Source organism: Puccinia triticina, chromosome 18A, assembly GCF_026914185.1.
Source record: "Puccinia triticina chromosome 18A, complete sequence".
NCBI lineage: Eukaryota > Fungi > Basidiomycota > Pucciniomycetes > Pucciniales > Pucciniaceae > Puccinia > Puccinia triticina.
The window spans coordinates 2,489,012-2,505,050 of NC_070575.1; the positions used below are offsets into that span (position 1 = coordinate 2,489,012).

The 16,039-nt window shown below is 47.4% G+C and overlaps 1 protein-coding gene across 1 annotated transcript; it reads right to left on the reverse strand.

Moving 5' to 3' along the window:
* Positions 1–3,861: 3,861 nt before the first annotated feature.
* On the reverse strand, positions 3,862–4,290 carry PtA15_18A311 (uncharacterized protein; the record flags this gene model as incomplete). Its single annotated transcript, XM_053164839.1, has 1 exon — positions 3,862–4,290. One exon carries the CDS (start codon positions 4,288–4,290, stop codon positions 3,862–3,864), a length of 429 nt encoding a protein of 142 aa, XP_053028808.1.
* Between the last annotated feature and the right edge of the window lie 11,749 nt (positions 4,291–16,039).

A 16,039-nucleotide genomic window follows, 5' to 3' on the forward strand; every position in this document is an offset into this window, starting at 1 on the left:
CGCATATTATAAAATGTGCTAACCCCTTCTTTATGGAAGTGGATCAGCCTAACCAGATACTTCACGCAATTATGATTCCTGCATTCCCACAATGAATCCACACGGCCAATAATCTGATTTGCTGATTGACCGCAAGGGCCCAGGGCCAGCTGCGCAGGATCTGGGGTCAGCAAGACATTCCTTGCGCGCAAATAAAGACCACAGATATCTTACCAGAACAAAGAAGCCCCTCTTGATAATATCCTTCTTGCTCAGCCTCAACTGGCATACTTGTTTTGGATGGGCGTTTGGGATCCAATCAAAGTTGGCGGGATTGATTGCACTTCTTGCTTGGTCAGAGGGATTTGCATGACATGCGGAAAGCCATTTCCAGGGTTCATAAGCAAATTGTTGTAACCCATGGACATCTGGATGAGGCTGTTCTGGGCAAAAATTGCAGTCACTTCATCCGCAGCGTAAAATTGGGTGTGTGTCTTGTGGTTTTCGAGGCAAGCACGAGAGGTAATTGAACGGAGTGCTTGGAAGTCCAAAAATCTCAGTCCTATATCCCGCCCCGGTTGTAGGCAATTAGAATGGACGGAAGTGTTGCACAATAGACTGTTAAAGCTCTCAAAATTCTCTGTAGAGAGTAGGATGGGCGGTTCAAATCTCTCTATGGACTCAGGAAGGTGTAATAACATGTGCAGCTTGGGTCTGTTGATCCATTGCGCGGTGGTATGGATCGAATGCCACAAGAAGATCCGGATGTGTTTGCGGAGTTCGGTAAGATACTCCAACATGTTGGCAATATGTGTTTTGAAGATCAAGGTTGCAAGTGTACAGAGTGAACCCCACAGGCTCCGTTGTGCATTGGTCATAAATTGAAACAGAACAAAGGGGGCTGTTTGGATAATAATCTTAAAATCTTTGCCGGCCAAGGATTTATAATGGGACATCCAGTACTCGGATTGGATCGACAAGATGTTCAGGGATTTGATATCAAATGCCTCCCACAAAGCCATGACGCAAGCAAGTTGAGGTGGTTTTGATCCTTTCAAGAAGTCACGCGTCATGTACTTGACAATGCCCAGGAGGAAGACATGTAAAATTTTGACCGGAGTGTCCTTACACCCATCAAATCCTAAAGGACTTTGCACGGACCAGTCCATCAGCTTATCTGTTGCATCCATAAGCTGCAGGCAATGAGGCACAAACCTTTCAACTTCAGGAAGGAATTGAACAAGCATTCAAGATCCTCTTGAGCCAGCCGATGGACTTTGGCTTTGAGCTCGGGGTTTGCTTTATCAAAAAGCTTTTCAACAAAGTGTCTGTTGATGGTATCGCAAATCCCCTTCTCCTTTGAGGGGTCACCGTAATGGCATTTGACGCCATCCTGAGCTAATTCCCACAGTTCCACAGACTGCTCCTTTATGTATTCCCAATTGCAGCTTGCCACTGGGCACTGAATTGGAAACCCTTCAGCTTCTATACTTTCAAGCGGCAATCCTATCAAGTGCTTATATGTTTGCCGGAGGAATCAATGTGCAAAAATTCACGGATGTAGGCCTGTTTGCGTTTGTCATTCAGGTTGTCCACGTGTAACATGCACATCCGGCATGGGTTGAGCGCCACATTGGGCATCATTGTATTTGTCACTTTGGCGTGCATTGGCAAATTGCCCTGAAAACACAACACAAAGCTCATGACAAGCACATTGGCATTGTGAGCCTGAGTCTCTATAGTGACAACAGGACACAAGAAGTGGGGGGGCAATAGTTGGATTTCTTGGGATAAAGAAACTACAACTATAAGAGAAAAAGAGAAAGAGAGAGAGAAACCAAGCAGGATAAGGAAAAAGAGAAGTACTAGGTTATTCTAGTGGGAATGCACGTCCACTGGCAATGCTACTCTTCAGAAGAGTGCTGCTAATCTGTGCTAGAAGTGCTACAGCTTCCTCTCAGGAGGGTATCTGGATTAGATAAGTTTAATCCAGCCACAATTTTTTAGCTTCCTTCTGGATAGTCAAGGTTCTTAAAGGGAAACCTGAGGGACAGCCCTGTAACCTAGATTTGAGGCAAAGGCCAAGTGATAATAAGGGACAGCCCTGTGATCAAGATAGAGGCAAAGGCCTGTGGATTTGGAGGGACAGCCCTGTGATCAAAAAGGAGGCAAAACCAGAAGAAAGAGCAGATCAAGCAAGACACAGAGTTGTACCTCTGAGATAAACAAGGTTCAGTGAAAGAGGTTACTTACTGTCAATATCCTAGGCGCCTGTGACGGTAGGTATACTGGGAGTATAGTAGGCTCTTTGGTGGTGATCCTGGAGTTATCTGGGTGGTGGTTCTGGTGTGCTGAAGTCTGTGGATCCGCCTCAGGCAAGGGGGATCCTGACTACGAAAATTTTCACAGTTTGCTTATGTAATTTACATATGTACATGTGGTTTGGCGCGCCTAGTAGCGCTGACACGTCACAACTGCGCAAGGGCGCTACAACTCAGTAACTCAGGGAAGGAGTATAGTTACAATGAATTGGTAAGTTGTAACTAGGGTTAAAATTGCATGAGGAAACAGAATATGAAGTCAAAACAGGGATATCTCTTAAGATGAAAAAGATATAAAGTAATTTATATGTAACAAAAGTAGAACAGGCAGCTTTTAGGTCAGCTGTGATGACTCTAAGGCTGACAGGCATCCAGGCCCGGGTATATGCTGGAAATCCTTTGGAGGAGGATAAACTTAGCATCCAGTGAGGCCAATCAGGTCAGCTTTGCGGGAAGGAAACAATCACCCCAAGCCTCTTACTTGAGCTCCTCAACAATCTGCTTGCCCAATTCCAACACGCCAGCCTCGACAGGAAGTGACAGTTGTATTGCATATTTGTTGCCTTCAGAGGCAGCCCGGCAAGCGTGCAGTAGTATGAGATATGGCAATTCCACTGTTTTGAGACATTGCCAGAGGTATCATCTGCAAATAAATTAATGGGCATCTGTCGGATTAACCTACCTTTGGCAGGTTGTGGCAATTTGCGCGAGGTGGCAGTGGACCTAATCTCTGTTACACAAATGAAAGGCAAACAAATTAGTGAGGCCCCATCTGTTGGGATCAGACTCCTGCTCACCCCAAAGTTGAGTGGAACACCAATCTGACAACATTCCCCAATCTCCCATATAGATCTCCAAGTATATCAAGTCAAAATGAGCCAGTTGGATAGGAACTAGTAACTCGGAGTTGTACTGCAATTCCGCACGAATATGTAGACAACTCTCATTTTGGCCGGGAAGCGGTTCCATGGTGGGTATTGCACATTTTGCGTACAGCTGGGAGTCCAAGCCATCCTTGTAGAAGAATAGGGGAACAACAATATCTCCGTTGCGCAATTGTGCAGGTTCAAAAACATAAAAATGTTGGCCATTGGAGCGCGCATTCCCGGAGGAAGCTCTTTGAGCCATTTTGTGGACTGGGAAGATTTATACACATTGAGCCCATGACTGTCCTCTGGATAGAAGTCCAAGTGCGGATTCAAGTAAGGATTCAAGAGTTCCTGATGCAAATCCGTCAGTTGTTTTGTAAAATCACATCAAAAATGCCGCCACAAATAACTCAACTGGCCTGTTTCAGCAATGCGGACAAGCTAACGGAGTAGCATTCATTGTTCAAAATACTTGTCCGTTGATGCAACTTGATATTCAGCATTTTTTGGATATCCGCACGCACCTTCACCAAGGTCGTCCAGTGTGGAAGCTTGCAACCAGTCAAGGAAATAATCAGGCGGAGTTGTGCATATATGTTGCAGGACATGATGTGGTGCATATAGCCCATCATGAGTGAGCCAATTAGATACTGTGCAACAATCAAAAGTATCCAATCAGTATTAGGCCCCTCTCAAACAGATCCACAAAACAAACAAACCTCCTTTCCTTTGAAGGGATACCATGACGGTTGGTCTTCTTTTGGCCATTTCTTAGTCAGAAATTCCCATGGGACTGGCTCATCAGCCAGCTGGTTGAGTGCCTCAAAAAGATAGTCGTCCCAGCTTATTTCACCATTGGCGTCTCCGTCTGGATCCACTGAATTATTGAACAGAGAATAAACCGCCAGGTCCAATCCTTCAAAGGGGTCACAGTCGGATTCTGAGCCGGTTGAAGAAGTATTTTCTTCCAGGCCAATAGAATCAAGCACCAGTTCATTTGCCTGCTCCCGGTCTAAATGGCCGGATTCCATGTTTTCGGCTAGGACCAGGATCACTTCAGTGTCTCCATTCTCCGTGGAATCCCTTTCCGTAAGGTTTCTTTGATGCAACACGGTGCACATGTGTTCAGCGTAGCTCAGAGTCGGAGCCCTTCGAACACATACAAGACATCTGTAATATGTCCTGCCTGATTCCCGCCGATCTATGACAAAGTCTGGCATAAAGGAACACTCTTAAGTTTCTGTTTGAAAATTTGGCAGCAGAAACGCGTATGCCCATTCACCTTTGGGCACGTTTGAACGAGTTTCACTCATTGCGCAAGTCTGCTATGGAGTTGGCTTGCGTCCTTTGGCCTCTTTGTCTAGGCTTTTCTTATCAATAAATCTAATCTGATGATTGGTTGCAATGAATATTGGGAATATGAGCAATCTACACCAATCACCATGGAATTTAGCCCACTCCAACCTCATCTCTCACCTCTCCCCACTCAAAACAGTTGCCTCACCAAAATCTGAGGGACTGCTTCCTGTGCAACGGGAATTTGCCCAGGGGACATGGAGGAATAACCCTTCAAACAGACACAGTTTGGTGGTGCAAGGGATCCGTTGAGTCACCAGAGTGCTGACCGCATAATGCCTGAGGAGAGGCTCACTTGCAAACACCTTATCAGCCGCTTCACATGACTCATTTGTGACCGGTTGCTTGGCGATCCGAAATGTCTGAGAGCAGTTTTCCCAAGTCTCCACAGCTGATGGCTTTGATCTGGCAAACCGGGGCCTTGGAGGACCTTAAAAACGACTATCTTCCCTGCGATTATGCCAGCAACAAACCTTGTCTGACCTTCTTCACCTGTTTTGCCTCCGTCACCCAACAGAAAGATCATTGGCTCCCTTTAACTTCAACTGTTCAAAATACATACATTAGTCATGTTGCGTCGAACTGCATCTGTCAACCAAAATACAGCCTCTCGTCAGTCTTGCGCAAGTGTTAATTGCTCTACTGCACACCTGCAATCCACCCCACCCAATCTCTGTGAGTAGATACAAGTGTGGGATGTTTTATCCCATTCCAAGCACGCTGACCCCAAATATTACCCGGCATGACCAGAACAATACAACCAAATGCGTGGTCAGACTAATCCCACCCCAGCCGTTCCCAATGGTGGTCACCCCCCGGCAGCAGCTCAACCCAACCCAACCCCCAGCGGCAATCGTAATGAGCCCAACGGTAACCCTGATTCAAGCAACCATGATGATCAAAGTTCTTTACCAGATGAAGAGGGGCTGTATGTTACTGCAACGGAGCTCGCAGGCCTGGTCCAACTTGACAAGAGACACACCCAGACGTTGATCCGTCTTTTGTTGGTGAGCTGGCACACATTAATTCCTCTGATCAGATCATGCCACATCCTCAAGTTTACTCAACAAATATATATGTTTATGGTGATTGAAAGACTCCCCCCAAGGGCCAATGGCGGGTGTCAATGATGACCAACATGGCAATCCTCAACCAATTGGCCAATGGGGTTCTGGGAACTGAGGTAGTCCCTCCGCCGGGCCCCATCCCACCACCAGTGAATCCTGCTTTGTGTGATCTCAAGGTGAGTCCATATGATCAATTGACCCCTGTTTCATTATGCCGCAAACTTAAGCTCAGTGTTTGTTCTGGAGACATTTGTCCGCATCAAAATCTGCAAACTCCTCACTCAAGGAAATTTGGATGCTTACAGCCGCACTCATTTGACTGGCGGTGTCCCCATCAATTGCACTCCATTGGTACTCTTGAAGGTAGGCTAAGTTCACTCTTGTTACCAAACTCCCACGCTAAGCATTGGATCATTTTATAGGCATTCCTTGCCGCACAAACGCCCAAATTCCAAGCCAAACAACTCCCGGCCGGCTGGCCAAGAAATCATGTGTCCAACAGGAGTGTCCTGGGCATGTTGCAAGTCCTCTTGAAGCACGAGAGAGGAAATTTGTGTAATCTGGTATGTACTTTTGGTCGCAATTGGATTGAGTCCATGTACAAACAACGGTGGGCCAATGCGTTATGTTACGATATTTAGGCCTAAACGTGTAACACATCGACCGTTATTTTTAAGAAAAAGGTGTTAATTTTATCAAAAAAATATCAAATTTTCAATACTTTACGATAAATTACGATACATTTTTGGCTGTATCTATGAAAAATGGCCAATATTTGCTGTTATTTAGGGTATTTTTGCATATTTTTGCACCCGTTGTGGTGGCCCCTCTCGTGGCCAGCTAGTCAGGATCATCGCCGCCGCCAGGATTGTCATCAAGAGTCCAGTTTCAGTTTCATTCCTCAAGTCTCAAGAAACATCAAGATTCTCAAGACCCTCAACTCCCCCATTTTTCCTCATCTTTCACCCTTCTCTTCCATACTCCTTCCCCCCTCTCTTTTTTCATCTGCTGTGGGTTTATTCCCTGGTTTCTTCTGGTTCTCTTCCTTCTATTCTTTTTGTTCTGTCTGTTTTGGCCTGAGTCTTTCTGCTTCCTCCTTCCTCTTTTCCTTCTCCTTTCCTCTGGTTCTTTTTCTTCTGTCTCCTCTCACTTTCATTTCTTTGTTCTTTGACTTGTGTTCTCTGTTTCCTGTTTCTCCTGTTTGTTGTGTGTGTGTGCGCGCGTAGCGCGCGGAGGAGATGATGAAATACACGTGACATGTGGCTCTCCCGGAGTCCAAGTTCGCCGAACTTGGATGATGGGAGAGGCATGGCATTCTGATCCCCAGAATACGGACCATCAAGAGTATATCGATCATATCTTCAGAGTTCAAACCTTCGAGCTCAGCTCGCCGATCTTTCTTCATCTAGAGTTTTCGCGATCCCCCTTCTTTCTCTTCGTTAAGATCACCTCCTACCCCCCCTTCAACAACAACAAACAACCGCCGCCGAGGATCCAAACCCCGGCGAACCTCTCAAAACCACCTAACCCCAAAGCTATCACCGATCTCATCCGCGCTCACCTTCACGGACCATCACCTCGAGGGCAGCCTAAACAGCAAACATCCCCTCAACCAACTGCCACCGCTAGTACGGACAGGAGTCCCTCATTTGGTCCCCCAAGCCGGGATCGAACCAGCGACCTCAAGATTTACAGTCTTGTACTGTGGTTTTGAGGCCGTTTGGCGGTTATCAGTATTCTTTTCTTTCGATCCTTTCTCTGAATTTTCTTATCCATCCAAATCCACGAGGATTCCAGCTGAACGGAGTCTGGTTCTTTTCTCTTGACTATCCCGCACATCCACGACCACAAACAACCTCGATCGATCGTGCGGGCCTCTCTCCTTGAGCGGATTCCTTTGAGGCGCCGACGGTGCCTCAGAGCAATTCCCTCTCAATCTCATCGATCTACTCCTTGTTTCAAAGGATCAAGACGACCCCTATCTCTCAATCGCTCTCTTGGATTCGATTCTGTCTTTCTTTTAGGGTTCAGCGGCGGGGCACTTGGGTTGTAGAAGTAAGTCCCCACCAAATCAGTGGCACCTCTGAAGTTCTACCCGTCTTTTGTCAAAACATCATCGCCACCGCTGTGAGCCGCCCTTGTACGTCTCTCTGTATCATTTGCAGTTTTGAGTTCATCTACGTCGGACGTTGTCCGGCCAGCGAGGATGGTCAAAATCGACGATGAGGATCGGGACCTTGAATTTGACGGGACAAATGTCGAGGGGTTCCTCGAAGCATACCAAACAGCAGCTAAAGAGGACGGCGCATCAGAATTTGACATGGCCTATCAGCTCGAGTGCTTCATTTCAACGTACGATGTTCTAGATGTGGTCGAGACCCTCGATGGATTTGAGGATCACGACTGGGCGAAGCTCAAAGCATCAATGCTTGCTTACTGGGGTCGAGCTGATGTATCTCGGTTCTTGCGTCAAGATCTTGAAGCTCTAGTGCGGACGTGGTCCGCAAAAGGAGGAATTTCTTCAGTTAACGACTACCAGATCTTTCGGCAGTCCTGGGATCCGATTCAGTCATCCCTGCTTAGGAACAATCAGATCGGTACCGTTGAAGAGATCAAAACTGACTTTTATCTCGCCTTCTCCGTTGGTATTCAAGAGCAAATCCGGGCCGAGCTGATCAGGAAGAAGATAAGGATAACCACGCGCAATCAACGATTTCAGCTCCCGAGTTTTGAGAAGCTCAGCGAAGCTGTCAATCAGGTCATGCTGAATCTGGAAGCCGACCAACATGCCACGGAATTCTTGGATTCACGCAAATCCTCACCGCCGGTGGACGAATTTCCTAAGGTGCCGCGATCATCAAGGAAGCACTGTGAGAGGGAACTCTCAGATCCCCAGGTTCCTCAAGCCCCAGATTCAAAGCCTAGTCTTCCCAATCGCCGCGTCGGCATTGTAGAGTTCACACTTCAGGATCTAGAATTCCTAGCTCAATCGTGGTCAGAAGAGGAGGGCAGATCGTTCGCTGAGGATTGTCCAGTCTTCTGCCGATCTTGGGATTCCCTTTTTTCCGCGCTAGTTGGGAAGTCCTTTTATATCAACACTCTTGAAGAAGTTAAGAGCTCGTGTTATGAAGTATTTTCCCTGATCGCTCAACCTTCATCGCTCAGTTCACCGGAAGCAGCCTCCGATTCAGATCAGAAAGACTTTTCCTTGACTAGTCCAATTGCGTCTCCGTCTCTTGTCGAAAATGTTCAATGCCATCCTGCCCGAAAACAACCTGATGATCTCAAGCCCTTCAAAATCCTTCCTGTATTCTATCCTCCAGGCCTCAGTCTCTCCAAGGAGCCCACTTGTACGTTTGCCGACCCGCAAGAAAAAGATGTCAAGAAGGCTATTTTAGATCCGAAGCCGCCCTCAGTCATTGCATCCAATCCCTTTCCCCGAGGCAATCAATCCAACCCTTCTCAAGGTTCTTTCAAGGATCCCATCTCTGTGTCCGATCCAGTCACATCCTTATCCACAGTTGAATCTTTTAGATCCAACCCCTTCCAAAGACAAGATGATATTCGCCAGTCTCCCGAGGGTCTCGGTGCATCCTTTCCCCCAGGTCTTGGTCTCTCCAGGGAGTCCGCGCGTACGATCCCCGGGTCAGAGTTGAACACTGATTCCGAGTTTTCCCAACAAACAATCAAAGAGCCGACGACCTCGCGTGATTGTGTCAGGAATCTGAGTGTTGGTCTCTGCGCAAACCCTGGTCCCGAATCCTGGGATGTCTTGGATTCTAGATCGCTCGACAAATGGGTCCGGGCTCCTCTTAACCTGATTGGCTTCCGTGATCTCCTTGCCTGTCATCGCGGTCCATCCTTTCAGATCAACTCAAGCGGTTCTCTTGTCTCGCATGGCAAAGTGGATCCTGGACTTGCATGGAGTCGAACTGGAGTAGGCTCCGATTCAATCCCAACATCCGAAGATCGCCTCCGAAATGAGGGTAAACTACCTTTACTTCAGCCGGAGCGCGGTCGAGGAGGCTTAGTTTTAGTGGAGGCAAGGAGTATAGAAGTAAGTTCTCTCCTTAGTATGCGCCTCCGGGTAGATACCTACCGTGTTGTAAAAACTCTACATCCTGCCACTCTCGTGAGCCGTACTTGGTCGCTTTTCTCTTTTCCTAGTGAGGTGTCGATACGGCCGATTACTCTCAATCGTTTCAGCAAGATCAAGCCGCCCTCCTTTCATCCGAAAGAGGACGATGAGTGGGTTCGGAAGCTGAAACTCAAGGGGAAGCGCTCAACTCTTTGGGTTCCTCAACTTTCTAGCGCGAATCTTAGCCCGCTGACCTCAACTCAGAAGGCTATCGGTCTGAAACAACCAACCAACATGGTTCTGATCAGCCAGCCCCGCCAGCTCGCGGAGCGCTTGGTTCAGCTTGAAGATCCGCTATCGTTCGACGGCGCGGAGTTGCTCTTCACGCCAGAAGGTCATCTCCATAAAAGGAATAAGCTATCCGTGTTTTATCTTGAGAAGGTTTTGATTACGGCTTTGTTTCAAGATCCTCGTTCAATTGGGATCAAGACGTTTCAGGAGCTCCTCCGCAACAAGGGTATGGTTGAGCGGGGACACGGCCCTCTGAAAGCGGCGTTAGTCAAGCTGGCGGGCGAGTCAGGCAAGAACTGCCGGAAGTTCCTGCCTTTGGTCTTGTTTGCCAATCGTATTTCAACTAAGCGCACGACGGGTTATTCCCCGTATGAGCTTGTCTTCGGGCAGCGTGGGGCCCTGCCAATCGATTTGGACATTGAATCCTACCTCGGCGTCGACTGGGAAGAAGTCCGCGACACGACAGATCTCTTGGTAGCACGGTCCAAGCAGCTTGAGAGGAGCGAAGATTCTCGGCGTCTCGCGTACGAGAGGATGATGAATTCGCGTGAAGAGTCCGTTCGATACTGGCAAGAGAAGAACTTCGGGAAATTCCGGCATCCGCTCCAGTCTGGCGACCTCGTCCTCGCCTACAACCGATCTCTAGAAGTGCAATGGGGCAGCTTTTCGCCCACAAGTGGAACGGCCCCTACCAAATTGTCAAGCAGGTTCAAGGGGGCTCCTACGTCCTCGCCGAGCTTGACGGGACGGAGCTCAAACGCCGTTTCGCGGCGGATCAGGTCAAGCGGTACTTTCCGCGTGGGGGCATTACTGACCAGAAGTAAGTCCCCCTCCTTAGTATGCACCTTAGGGTTCCTCTACGCTGTTTGTAAGCATTACGTCGCCACTTCGTGAGCCGCCTTTGGGACCTTTGTTTGGGTTTTCTTTCCAGGTTTCTGCCTCTGTCTTTGGCCGTAGGGAACGTCGAAGGAGTCTGGGGACAGACTCCAAGTGGTGGGTGGATGTGGTGGCCCCTCTCGTGGCCAGCTAGTCAGGATCATCGCCGCCGCCAGGATTGTCATCAAGAGTCCAGTTTCAGTTTCATTCCTCAAGTCTCAAGAAACATCAAGATTCTCAAGACCCTCAACTCCCCCATTTTTCCTCATCTTTCACCCTTCTCTTCCATACTCCTTCCCCCCTCTCTTTTTTCATCTGCTGTGGGTTTATTCCCTGGTTTCTTCTGGTTCTCTTCCTTCTATTCTTTTTTTTCTGTCTGTTTTGGCCTGAGTCTTTCTGCTTCCTCCTTCCTCTTTTCCTTCTCCTTTCCTCTGGTTCTTTTTCTTCTGTCTCCTCTCACTTTCATTTCTTTGTTCTTTGACTTGTGTTCTCTGTTTCCTGTTTCTCCTGTTTGTTGTGTGTGTGTGCGCGCGTAGCGCGCGGAGGAGATGATGAAATACACGTGACATGTGGCTCTCCCGGAGTCCAAGTTCGCCGAACTTGGATGATGGGAGAGGCATGGCATTCTGATCCCCAGAATACGGACCATCAAGAGTATATCGATCATATCTTCAGAGTTCAAACCTTTGAGCTCAGCTCGCCGATCTTTCTTCATCTAGAGTTTTCGCGATCCCCCTTCTTTCTCTTCGTTAAGATCACCTCCTACCCCCCCTTCAACAACAACAAACAACCGCCGCCGAGGATCCAAACCCCGGCGAACCTCTCAAAACCACCTAACCCCAAAGCTATCACCGATCTCATCCGCGCTCACCTTCACGGACCATCACCTCGAGGGCAGCCTAAACAGCAAACATCCCCTCAACCGACTGCCACCGCTAGTACGGACAGGAGTCCCTCACCGTGGGTGTTATAGTTAACTTGTTTTATACACTCAACACCAGGAAAAAAAAATAGTCACTTGATGACAAGTGACATCATGCCAGCTCCAGCGGGCTACCCACCATCTACCCACCATCTACCCATCATCTACCCACCATCTATCCACCATCTAACCAGTTTAAGAATTTCCACAGGAGATCCTCAGTTTTTGCTGGGAACCACTGATCCCCATTTCTGGTCAGCTGATACTCAGCTTTAGCTCCCAGCTTATGCTCAGCTTTGGTGCCCAGCTCATGCTCAGCTTTGTTGCCTAGATCAGAACCAGTCCTGGCCAAGCTTATTTTCAGCTTTATTCCAGTCATGGCTCAGCTTAGACTCAGATTAGGACTATCATTGGCCCAGCCAATGCTCAGCTTTGGACCATTATTGGCTCAGCTGATTTTCAGCTTTGGATAAATCTCGGCCCAGCCAATGCTCAGATTCTGAGTCTGACCACTACTGTAACAGCTTATGCTCATCTATGGACCAGCCTTGGCTCAGCTGATGCTCAGCTGTGGACCAACCTTGGCTAAGACAATGCTCAGCTGTGGACCAGCCTTGGCTCAGCTGATGCTCAGCTGTGGACCAGCCTTGGCTCAGCTGATGCTCAGCTGTGGACCAGCCTTGGCTCAGCTGATGCTCAGCTGTGGACCAGCCTTGGCTCAGCTGATGCTCAGCTGTGGACCAGCCTTGGCTCAGCTGATGATCAGCTGTGGACCAGCCTTGGCTCAGCTGATGATCAGCTGTGGACCAGCCTTGGCTCAGCTGATGCTCAGCTGTGGAACAGCCTTGGCTCAGGTGATATTAATCTTTTGAATAGTCTCAAAAAATCTGATACTCAGCTTTGGAACAGCCTTGGCTCAGCCAATGCTCAGCTTTGTACCAGCATTGGCTCAGCCAATGCTCAGCTTTTAAAAAATTTTGGTCCAGCTGGTGTTAATCTTTGGAACAGTATTGTCCCAGCTGATCCTAAGCTCTGCACAAGCCTTTTCCAAGATGATGCTCAGCTTTGGACCATTGTTGGCTAAGCTGATGCTCAGATTTGGAATATTCTTGGTCCAGCTGACACTTGGGTTTGTTTCAGGCTTGGAATATCCAATGCTCAGCTGTGGCCCAGGCTCAGCCAATGCTCAGCTTTGGCCCAGGCTCAGTCAATGCCTACTGCTCAGCTTATGATGAGCATCAGCTGTTCCTGGGAAAAAATTAGGATCAGCTGACTGTGCCACATTAAGTGCTCTGGTGCAGTCCTGCAAGCTCTAAAAGTGCTGGTGGAGCAGACTTGGAGCAGCGCTGGAGTAGCTCTGGAGCAGAAACCAAAGCTGCATCATGTCACTTGCCATCAAGTGACTATTTTTTTTCCTGGTGCAATAATCTTAATTTTCTGTATTGTAACTTATTTTTCAATACTTTACAATAATTTACAGTTACGGTTAACTGTAACGCCCCACCGTTGGTACAAACCACCATGTCATCAATAGCTTTTGAGCAATATCAAGTCTTCCAACTGCCGTCTGGTCGATGGCCCGGTCCCCAGCCTGATGCAATTGATTATGATTGTAAGTCAGATAGCTCCAGAAGTTTCCCATCTGTGGGACCCATTACCTCTGATCAGCTCCGTTGCTACTGAGCTTCTAGATTGATCAAGCCATGGGTGCCCCAAATGATATGAGAGCTTCCCCCGCGGTCAATGCGACTTATACAGCAACCATGAAGATTTGAATTGCGTACATTCGCCTTGAGGTTGTGTTCCACTACTTGAACCCGGACCCCAGCTCCAATTTGACTCAGTGGGATATCATTGACCGTAATCTCAAGTATCTCCAAAGGCAAAGAAACGACTACAAGAATGTGTATGTATGAGTTTTAATTTTTCATTAATGGGTGAACTGGGGCGCTGCAGCTGAAGTGTGTACTGCTTTTGGTTGTTCAGGTTTGCACGGCTCATTGTGTCAACTGACAAAGCGCTGTTTGGGACTCAAGAATTCAAGCAAATTCCGAAGGCGTCTATTAAACTGCCAACTGACAAGGATGTTGAAGAAGAAATCGCGCGTGGCGGGCTCGCCCCTATCAATTCAGCTATGGACGGTGCCCGGTTTGATGACCTCCGAGGTGTCTCATTTGAATGAGCTTGATTGTCTTGTCTTGGTGATTCTGCATCAGCCACATGCCAATGGCCACCCCTCTGAATTGTCACTAACTCGTAAAGCCAATGGTACATTTGCCCATCACATACCTACGTACATACATCACTTATTAGCTTTTGTACCCGCACAAAAACCCATCCCGCATGTATAGTGATTAATACCCCAGATTTTTACCCACCGGCTGACTGAACCGCTAAAAAACCCAATTCCGCTTGTATGCTTCTTATGTAAATCCCAATTGTATGCGATTATTAGGGCCTGTACCACAGCGGTCCAGGAAACTGTTTTCCGCCCAGAAAACAAGTTTCTTTGTGAAAAACAGTTTTCACCAAAAAAAATGTACCACAACACATGTTTTTGAGGAGAACCAAATGTTGTTTTTCTTTCAAAACAATTGATTTCCAGAAACAGGCCTGACCCTGTTTCTTCACCCAATTTCCGGTCTCGCCGCTCATCATTGCCCATCACTGGCGGTCAGCTCATGGAAATGCAAAATATCAATCCTGCAGTCCTCATGGACACCCCACCACCCACCGTACCATCCAGCATGCCTGCAACAAAGCCACCACCGCCAACAAAAGCTGCTCCCAAGAAACCTAAAAAAAAAGCCAAGGACAACCAAAACAACGACAATGACGATGTTGAATCCAAATCACCACCCCACATCTGGACAAACAAGGAACGGTTGGCCCTGCTGGAGCTTATAGCAACACAATATGCTGCTGGAAAACAAACCGATAATGGTGGTTTGAAGAAGGAACTTGGCCGGTGGTTGTGAAAAAACTGAACAAAAAGCTTGGAACAAATCTTACTGGTGATCAATGCAGGAACCAAAAGAACGCCCTCCAAAAACTTTTCCTTGACTTCAATTTTCTTCAAGACCAAAGCGGATTCGGGTGGGATGAGGAGCTTCAAACGGTGACTGATGACAAAAAGGTTTGGGCCGAGCTGCTTGAAACACACCCTTAAAGAGAATTTTCCAAACTGAAGGGCAAGTTGTTTCCCCTGTGTGATCTTGCTCTCAGTGTCTTTGATGGAACGGCCGCTGTTGGCAAAGATGTGGGTAATCTGCTCCCTGCATTGACAACCGATGCAATCAAACTCACACCGGCAGTCAAGAGAAAAATGGCAATGGAAGACAATGACAAAGACAATAGTGATGTGGAAGTGAACCCCCCATTGTCTCTCAAAATCACCACCTCAAATGCAAAACCCAAACGTGTGCGAGAATCCAAGAACATGCTCATCAAGTCCGAAATGGACAGCATCAACGGTGCAATCCAGGCCGTCTCGGAGAACTCCAAAGGTCTCATGGAATCATTCACAATGATTGCCTCAGCGATATCAAACAACCCAAAAGATGAAGAACATTCAATTGCGACCCCAACCCACCCAGTCCAACCAAACCAATTGGTCAAAGAGGAGGCCCTCGACCTTTGCTCCAAGAAGTTCTTTGGTATTGTCCCGGTTGACTTGTACGTTGAATATGTATCTGTGCTCAAACACAAAGATAAGGCCTCAACTTTCATAACCCTCAATTGTACTTCCAACTTCAAAGTTTGCCAAGCTTGTCTTGAGAGGCATGTATCAAAGGCAAACCAGAAAGCATGATCTAACACATGTGAGTCTAAAAGCTAAATACTATATTCCATCTCTTTCATCTTTGTTGCTGACAGACTTTTTTATTCACAGTTATTTTTTTAGTGATTTCAATAGTTTTAACATGCACTATTTATTTTCTTCAAAATTTCTCTTTGGAACCTATGTTTGTTTTTTTATAGTATGACATGATAGGTGACATAAGAAAAAAAAAACTATTTTTGCCTTGCATAGGCTTGATATTGTTCCCAGAGCTTCTTTGCCAGGCAATCGCGCCTTTGCTTCATGATTGCATCCTCCTCGGCAACATCAAACCGTTCTGAGTCCATTTGGGTACGTGCAAATACTCGGGCATCTTCCTTAGGATCATCGAAGAGGTTTTCAATGCTCTCATGACTTTGGATTTAATTCCAAAGCATGCAGAGAGCATAGATCAAACGGATTTGTTTGTTTAAATCAAGCTCGGGTGCTGATTGGAGGA